Raw genomic sequence first — 9,722 nt, 5'->3', positions numbered from 1 at the left:
GTTACATCAAACAGTGCTACATTCTTTCAAATTCACTTGGTCACTAGACCATACCTGTTTTAGCTTGTCTGAAGCACAAACATATCTAACAACCAGGCTTAAGTTATTGTAGATTCGAAGTACTGTATGCTGTATTAAACAACCAATAGTGCTGTATTGTCTAGTTCCCTCAAACTCAACTCTGGACCTCCAAGTCAGTTACACTGTATTTTTTCATTGTTCCCTTGTGATTTAGACCTGGGACATCATGTGGGTGAAATTAAGTAAAAGTTTTTACGAAGGGTCCAGGCCAACATGTTTGTCGAGCACGCACACACAGCGTTCACTGTGGCTCCTCCCACACACATGCACAACTTAAATTCAACCTCATCTTCAGCAAACACGTACTCACACACACATGCACTGTCACACACACACATGCGTGCACATACGCCTGCACAAATGCTCGCATGCACAGATACACACACACTAACCCACACATCCACCACAGCCAGGGGAGAAGAGAAACTGCAGTGACTGCACTTTTCCCTCACCGGCACCGCTCCCCTCTTCCCCTACTCGATTCATGAGTGCTGTGATCAGGTTTCACTGCAGCTGACAGCAACACACACGGTCATACGCAAGCTTGCACACATGGAGGTGGGGAGAGCGGGAGGGGATAGGGGAATTGGCGGTCGAGTAGAGGAGAGAATGAGAATGAGAAACCTGGAGAGGTAGAGAGATAAAAGAGGTTGAGAGATTGAGGAGGAGGAGGTTTTGAGGTGACAAATGAATATGCATGCCGGGCCTCCCATAGGTGTCATGAAAGGTGAAGGTGTGGATGGGAGAGGGGAGGGAGGGAGGTAGTAAAACGCTCTGAATGGCCAGGGAGGCGGAGGCCCATTGTCTGTCCCAGACCATCCTGGTCCCAGCAGGTCAGTGACTCTGCTCTCTACCGGGTCCTCTTATGTAATTGATACACACACACAGCCCAGCCTGCAGTGTGTGTATCACAAAGGTAAGAGTCCTTGGGATGGCAGAGTGAGGGAGAAGCGTGATAGCATACATGCACACACACACACAATATATAATAATAATATATGCCATTTAGCAGACGCTTTTATCCAAAGCGACTTACAGTCATGTGTGCATACATTCTACGTATGGGTGGTCCCGGGAATCGAACCCACTACCCTGGCGTTACAAGCGCCATGCTCTACCAACTGAGCTACAGAAGGACCACACACACACACACACACACACACACACACACACACACACACACACACACACACACACACACACACACACACACACACACACACACACACACACACACACACACACACACACACACACACACACACACACACACACACACAGATCTAGGGAGGGAGGTCACTGAGACAGACACAGCTCCAGACATGAGAGAGGTGTGCATGAGGGAGCCCTGAGCACCACCTGGTGAACGAGTCTACCTCTGTCCCTCCTCAAGGACAGGGCGGAGAGAACAAAGGAACAAGGGAGCAGAGGCAGAAGAAGGAGGGAGCCAAGCATAACAGATAGGGCAATGGGGTAAGGAAGAGGGGAGGACGAAGGAGAGGGGGGAAGACGCAGCAATTGTACCTCGCCATCACCCCTCCTCTGGCTGCCATCATAGAAGTCCATGGATCATTAGATCATAGCAGACACACACACTGCTGAGTGGACCTCTATAGCCCTGCAGGCCCTAGATTATCTTACAGGCTAGAAAACCCATCCCAGCCCCGCCTCCATCCTGACCTAGCCTAGCCTGCAGCTCAGTCCAGCCTCTTAACCAGCCTCAGCCTCAGCCCTGCCCAACCACCAGCCTAGCCTTCAGCCCTGCCTCCAACCCAAGCCAGCCCAGCCCCCAGTTTAGCCCAGCCATCCAGCTCAGCTTAACCCTTTCTCCAGCCCTGCCCAGCCCTGCCCAGCTCAGCCCAGCAACTCAGCCAAGTACAGCCAGCTGGCCCAGGAATCAGGCTGCTCCTCACCTCTACCACCCTCAAGGTGCAGCCAGCCCCTCCTCTCCTCTCCTGGGCTTGGATTACACTGGGGGCTGGAGGCTGAGGGGAGAGGGGCCTAAACTGAAAGGGAAACTGTACTGTTGTGCCCTGGGCTGGTAGGGGAAGCAACCATTTGACTTATGCTAAATGGGAGCTCTTAATTGTTGTGTATGCATACAAACTGGGCGTATGTGGTGTTTGGCATGAATCATGATACGATATGGTGGTTGTATTTTTAAGGAAGCCATGCAACAAACAAAACAGCTGCTTTCTCCTTCAAATTGGTACAAGTAGGCAGGGAAAAGTATCCTATGCAAAAATACTATGAAGTTGTGCGAAATGCACAGTATGCAGGGAAATGTACATACACTAAATGCGTAAACTTGCACACACACACCACATTCACCTACACAGAAACCTAGATACACACACACACACACACACATGCAGACTGTCTGCTTCGACAGAACACCCTCATGATCCAAGTGCGATTTTCCTCACTAGCAAATTCAATTAGCAGGAGCACTGATAGCACATATTCAGAGAGGCCGGTTGGTCTCATCTCTGCTGCCAGCATCCACCAGCACATTTCCAGTAAGTGCAGCAACATAGAGCATCAATCAACAGATAAGACTACATAAGCATTACCAAACAGGCCTGCGGTCCAGAGCTCCAGACATTCACTGCAGTGTTACTGAATCCACCAGCATCTTCTGGGTAATTGTGCTTGCCAGAGCATTCAGAACATACTTTTGAGCACTATGTGAGCCTTCTTAGGAATCGACTGGCTCTAATTGCCTCTCCCAGTGGTCAAACTATTAAAGAGCAATAACCCACCTCAAGGTCGTCTTTGCTGTTGACTCTGTGCCATAACCCTATTTTCATGACCGGTACAACGATGTGGAACACAAACATAAACATTTAAAAACTGTTGTAAATCTGGTGTTTCTATGCCAAACGGTTGTGTTGTATTTCAGTCTTCTGTCATGTATATAAAGTGTAATAATGGAATGCAAACTTAAAATGGAAAACATTTCAACTCTATATCTGGCATGGTACATGGTACATGGTACAGGTGTCTTATTTTTTTTCAGCCCATAATGTGAGTGAGGTGTGTAATATTGTTTCAAAGTAGATTTGTTAAAGACTACCAAGAAACACTCTGTGTGACACTGATTTAGTCCCCTGCAGTAAAAGGTTCATCAAGTTTCCTATAGATAGTTTGTTTTTAAATGTACTCATAGCCAAACCATGGTAGTGTTTTTTCCTTATACTTACCCCATAAGCTTAACATCTCATTCATAAACGTGGTTAAAGCTTAATATAGGGGACACACATTAGGACTTATAACAGTCATAAGCAGTATACATTTAAAAGGCAAGCTACAAAGATTTGAGTATAGTACAATCCATTTGTTCCAGTACTACTTTCAAACATCTGACCCATCTCATCCTACCCCACAACCCTCCAACCCCTAAGTTCTCACTGCAGGAGAGGTAGTTTGATCCCTTTGTCATGTCGAGCCCTGTGTGGGATTGAGTGGCGTAGGAACTCACTTTCTCATTCATATAATAAGGGTCCAAGTCCTCCAGTGGTACCGCCACCAGCCCATTAGGGATGTCCCCGTAGATGAAAGGGAGGGACTTCCCCGCCTCCAGATCACCGTTGGGCATGGGTTCTTCCTCTTCTTCCTCGCGGTGACTGCTGTCAGACTTGGGCTTGGGCTTTTTCTTGATCTTCTCCTGGAATTGGCGCTCCTCGATAGTAAGGAGCGACTCGGGGGTGAACAGCTTGAAGCTGTCAGGTCCTGGGGGTGCGAGACCGGGCGCGGCCATGTTTTCATCCTACAGCTATTTCCGCTTTATTTACGTTTCATCCAGGACATCTGGCTCTGAGAGAGGGAGCGAGAGAGAGGGAGTGCAAGATAGAGAGGGAGAGAGAGAGAGAGAGAGAGAGAGAGAGAGAGAGAGAGAGAGAGAGAGAGAGAGAGAGAGAGAGGGAGAGAGAGAGAGAGAGAGAGAGAGAGAGAGAGAGAGAGAGAGAGAGAGAGAGTGAGAGAGAGAGAGAGAGTGTGAGGGAGAGAGAGAGGGAGAGAGGAGAGCAAGATAGAGAGAGAGAGAGAGAGAGAGAGAGAGAGAGAGAGAGAGAGAGAGAGAGAGAGAGAGAGGGAGAGGGAGAGAGAGAGAGAGAGAGAGAGAGAGAGAGAGAGAGAGAGAGAGAGGGAGAGGGAGAGAGAGAGAGAGAGAGAGAGAGAGGGAGAGCAAGATAGAGAGGGAGAGAGAGAGGGAGAGAGAGGGGGGGAGAGAGAGAGATGGAGAGGGAGAGGGAGAGAGAGAGATGGAGAGAGAGAGGGAGAGAGAGAGAGAGAGAGGGAGAGAGAGGGAGAGAGCAAGAGAGAGAGGAGGAGGAGAAAAAGAGACAGGATAAAAGGTATAAATGCTGACAAATCCATATCTCCAATGAAACTCAAGTTGAGAACATCCATTTTCACAAAGAATTATGATTTAGGAAGTATTTGGCAGTTCAGCATCTGGGTAAACAGCCTGTCTGTCCTACTATCAAATTACAAAATGGAAAAGTCATAATGATCTTGTTTAAAATATCACCTTGGGTACAATCAAATTGAACAACACTCAGAAGGCTAGCTAACATCTCATGAAGGTCTCCTCTTTTAGTTCAAATTAGATGGCAGAACTAACAGAGACGAATGAAACATCTGATAGATTTATATTTCATCATGGTGCTTATTAACAACACTAATTGCTCGGTTGTGTCCTCTCTGTCTGTGTCTGTCTATCTGTCTGTCTGTTGCTCTCCCTAAGCCTGAGACAGGGTGAAATGTTCTATCTCTGTCAGAGAGGAAGCCGACAAAGTAAGGCATCCTGACTAGAGGATGTGCAACCATTACGAACCTGAGCCAGACACTCTCTCTCTCCCACTCTATGATTCTTTCTTTCTCTCTCTGTCTCTTCCCTCTCTCTCTTGATTTCACAAAATGCATACAGATAAAGGCCACAGAAATCAGGGCTGCCATTGAGGTTTTCACAGAGAACTGTGACTTCAATCTACTTCAATCATTCATGGTGGCTCTGATGCTGTCTGGCTGGCCTGCAGATTACCTTGGTGACCCTACAGTGAGAAGAATGAATGGCCACCTCCAGCCCTCTGTTTCCATGTACCTGTCTGTCTGCTGCATGGGCCCTTCCCTTGTCCCAGGTGACCTGTACTGCTTCTGGAGGGAGCTCTGTTAAATGTCTTTCTTTGGAATATCTGACTAATGTTCCAGGATACTTCTTCCTCTCTCTCTCTCTCTCTCTCTGAAAGACCTGACATTACATATCTTAATAAGATATTCCCTTTGTACCCACATTCTAACTTGGAAAAAGCAGGTACTATGGCACCAAAATCTAAATATGGTCCCTTTGGAACTTTCTTCCACTTCTGTTCCATTGCAAAGCTTCTCTAGAACGCTGGCGTTCAGGTGGTATGATGGATAACAAACGTATATATGACTTCAGTAGATTCTCAAAACACCACAGATCATTGCCATAACCTGGTCATGATGGATCTTCATTTTTCAGTATTGTTGACTTGTAATGTGTTAGTGTAAATGACAGTTGCTCTCTAATATATTTTCCACCCTTGCACTTTACAACGGAGTGCAATGGAGCAGAACGTTATTTTAAGTGGAAATCTAGTTTTTTTCAAATATATTGCCACGGGTATGATGCTATTTTTTTGTATAAACATGTAGGCTATTATCTGATCTGATATAGATACATTTTCAAGTATCATCGTCATGAAAATTGCAGTGCATGTTATAGAGATTAGGCTACATTTCACGACTAATTCATGTGGCCAGGAATGAACGAAGGGCAAAGAAACCTTAAAAGCCCCCATACCCTATAAACCGCTGACACCAGAGATTGTACCACTAGGAAATGAAGTCGTCGTTTTAAGTAACTCGACCCTGGTGCAACCTCCAAGTCTCCTTCCACAAATGTTACATCAATTGATCTACGTTCAAGGTGATTCACAAACATTGATGCACCACAGGACATATGGGGACCTAATTTACTAATGATGGCATAGAGGAGAGTTAATCAAGACTATTAATTCTGTCCTCATTTGGGGTGCAGGTAAATCAAGTCAATGTAATAGCCAACCACATTCCAAGAAGGATGGGACCTTGTGATGCAAAACATTTCATTCAAAAAATTACGGCTACTCACGTGTTCATTGAATCGCTGAGAGTGCATGCTGTTCCTAATTCCATCCCGGACATTCGAACCTAATAAGCATGCGTATTTACCAATAGCATAATTGTAACGTCCGTTTAGATTTTGCTACAGACAGACGAGGGATTAGTCCATTGTGAGAAGGATTGTTAATCGCATGAAACCGAACCTGAGATGGTAGAAAACTCCAGTGGCTTCTGGAAGCCGCCCCATTGGTCAAAAACTGGTTGAATCAACGTTGTGTCCACGTCATTTCAACCCCCAAAAATATATGCGATTACGTTGAATCAACATGAGCAAATGATTGAATTTGCAAAAAGTAATCAAAGTATGGTAATTTCGTGTGTTTTTCACCGAACTTTTAACCTAGATCCAATGACACGGAGACATGTTTTTTTCACGTTGAATACACCTTAGTTGACAACTCAACCAAATGTCAATCAAAATTAGATGTTGAACTGACGTCTCCTTAGATCGCGCTGCCTATCGCTGTCCGTTTCAGCACCACTGATGACTGAGTCCTCAAAGGAAGCGCTAGCTCGAGTCCTCTATGCGTGTGTCCTCTATGCCAAGAAAAGAGACATCCAAACGCCCAACCAGCAGGGTAGCCTAGGCCTGTAATTTAACTATTTATCGAAACTGTTTCACTCCATTATTGAGAGGGGGGCTATAAGAAAGACGAAACTGAGAGCATCCGACATCGTGGAGAGTCTGGAGACAGATCTGAAGAGGAGGGGCAGAGTGGAGATCTATTGAGGAGAGAAACGCAACTGGATAGAGGAGTCCGCACGGAATCAGACGAGGGTAGCAGCAGCACACCATAACCAGTGCGTCTACACATGAGGGCCTACATGCCAGTGGCACACAGAATTCAATAACTCCAAATTGCCTAATTTAGCATTGACTGGATAGGACACTGAATGAGAGCAATATGGACTGGAATAAATGATATACTCAAATATGAACACAATATAGTCAATTGGTCTAGACTTCATGCCAATCCAATTGATTTGGATATAATCTGGCTCTTGCGCTTTCAGTGTTGTGGCATACGTCTATGAATGAACAGGGTAGCATCGTTAAACCCCAGCCAAAATGGAGGTCATTCAGAAAACTGTTCATGTTGCCCATGTCAGGACAATAATCGATTAATTTATAAGTGGATTTCCTCTCCCAGCAATTGTCATTACGGGTTATCACTTGATAAACCCCATAGCACATGTAAAACCGTTGAAGAAAGTAAAATGCGCACCTTCTTGGCCTATATGTTATAAACCGGTAATAACTCTTCCACTGTATGGTCTATCAGTATGACTTTGTATTGTAGCCCATGCACTGTTTACACACGCGCGTGCCTTGTCCCCGGCATGCGGGCCAAAGCCTTTACTAAAATACTGCAGTATTGTGGATGCTTCTATGACAGAGGCACAAGTCCATTTGAAAACATGCACTGCTCCTATAAATTATAGGCTATGTCATTAATTTAACTGTGTTGCTCCAAAACAATCTCAGCTCCACCATTCGAAGTAAATGGTATAAAGTGTTATAGATTGTCTTGATAATATTTTTGGTAAGCTCCCCAGAAACCATTTACGACCGTATTGTATAGCACCACACCCGAAAAGGCTGCCTAGGTGAGCCATACGGTTCCCAACATTAACACGGAAGGGTTATAACACCATCGTGGACATTCGTTATCCACCTCCATTTGGGGATGGGGGCTGTAAAGAGATGAGGAGGGGGTGCCGCGGTCCACTTCAACTGCCAAACCTGAGGCATGCCTATCTCAAGCAATATAGCCTCAACATTGCAAGGGGAGGGGTGATGGAGTGGAGGTGGTGTGCATGAGGTAACACTATCACAGTTACAGTTAAATTGTCTTACAAAGGATTAGGGTATCGAGAATAGAAGTTGACTCAAAGCTCATACCGCTACCTTGTATGCCTGCATGTATGTCGATGTCAGCGCTAACACGCACTGAAGTTTGACGTGCTCCCACTTCCCCATCCCACCGTATGCGTATGTTTCACATTTTGACACATAGAATGTCATTCCGTTCAGAGGCAGGCCAACACCCCGATTTACCTGCGTAACACTCTCCACCACTTTTCGCAGTATAAGCTTATATTTTTCAGCTAAGAATGTCATCCCTACATGTAATTGAGGTTTTCCATGCATATTTGCACAAGCTTTGGCAAGGAGCGCTATCCACAATAGTCAGAATAAAGGATTCTGAGAGGGGGACCGCTCTGCGGCATTGGGGATGCAGGTTGTAGACAGGGAAGTAGCATGATCCATCCTCCGCCAAAACCCCGCAGGACAAGACAACATAATATCTACTTACTTTTCCCGCATTAACAGAAATCCAGACAGCCGGCACTGAACTGCAGATGTCCAAAATATTCGGGAGAAACTGCGGCTGACGCCATATTGTTGCTGCTATCTCCCTTCCCAGTGCGTGCGGGTACCCTGCATAATTGATGACTCTCAGCAAATTGTTAGGGAGTGTCGGTAAATGCCTTTGGTTTGAAAACGGCCCAGTTACTGCAGTATCGCAAGCAACATGATTGCACAAAATAGAACAAAGTTATTCAACTAATAGTCAAGAAAACTGTCATATAATGTGTTATCCAAAAGTTAAAATGGTTGATATCTGGGTTTGTTTTAGTGGATGACAAAACTGTTTTTTTTGTGACCAACTTTTTATTATTATTTGTTGTTGTTTTTGTGAGTTCAGATCCCAGACAGTCCGTATGTATAGAACCGAAACACATCTGTCCAGTCTGTCCCATCTCCCCTTTCCCTCCCCCTTGTCAGTAGGTGTGACCCATCTCCCCTTTCCCTCCCCCTTGTCAGTAGGTGTGACCCATCTCCCCTTTCCCTCCCCCTTGTCAGTAGGTGTGACCCATCTCCCCTTTCCCTCTCCCCCTTGTCAGTAGGTGTGACCCATCTCCCCTTTCCCTCCCCCTTGTCAGTAGGTGTGACCCATCTCCCCTTTCCCTCCCCCTTGTCAGTAGGTGTGACCCATCTCCCCTTTCCCTCCCCCTTGTCAGTAGGTGTGACCCATCTCCCCTTTCCCTCCCCCTTGTCAGTAGGTGTGACCCATTTCCCCTTTCCCTCCCCCTTGTCAGTAGGTGTGACCCATCTCCCCTTTCCCTCCCCCTTGTCAGTAGGTGTGACCCATCTCCCTTTCCCTCCCCTTGTCAGTAGGTGTGACCCATCTCCCCTTTCCCTCCCCTTGTCAGTAGGTGTGACCCATCTCCCCTTTCCCTCCCCCTTGTCAGTAGGTGTGACCCATCTCCCCTTTCCCTCCCCCTTGTCAGTAGGTGTGACCCATCTCCCCTTTCCCTCCCCCTTGTCAGTAGGTGTGACCCATCTCCCCTTTCCCTCCCCCTTGTCAGTAGGTGTGACCCATCTCCCCTTTCCCTCCCCCTTGTCAGTAGGTGTGACCCATTCCTCATCTTATGTTTGTCAAATT

At 46.3% G+C, this 9,722-nt stretch overlaps 1 protein-coding gene across 1 annotated transcript in view; it reads right to left on the bottom strand.

Annotated features, from left to right (window-relative positions):
• LOC118400340 (sodium channel protein type 8 subunit alpha-like) overlaps positions 1–8,727 on the bottom strand; it is a 151,606-nt gene extending 142,879 nt beyond the window's left edge. The window contains exons 1-2 of the mRNA XM_052473589.1: positions 8,589–8,727; positions 3,563–3,897 (exon numbers count right to left, since the gene is read on the bottom strand). Coding sequence (XP_052329549.1) covers positions 3,563–3,841 — 279 coding nt within the window. The 5' untranslated portion in view covers positions 3,842–3,897; positions 8,589–8,727. The remainder of the gene's footprint in view (positions 1–3,562; positions 3,898–8,588) is intronic.
• Positions 8,728–9,722: the final 995 nt, after the last annotated feature.

This window comes from Oncorhynchus keta, chromosome 21 (assembly GCF_023373465.1).
Source record: "Oncorhynchus keta strain PuntledgeMale-10-30-2019 chromosome 21, Oket_V2, whole genome shotgun sequence".
NCBI classification, from domain to species: domain Eukaryota; kingdom Metazoa; phylum Chordata; class Actinopteri; order Salmoniformes; family Salmonidae; genus Oncorhynchus; species Oncorhynchus keta.
This window is presented reverse-complemented; position numbering and strand designations above follow the sequence as displayed.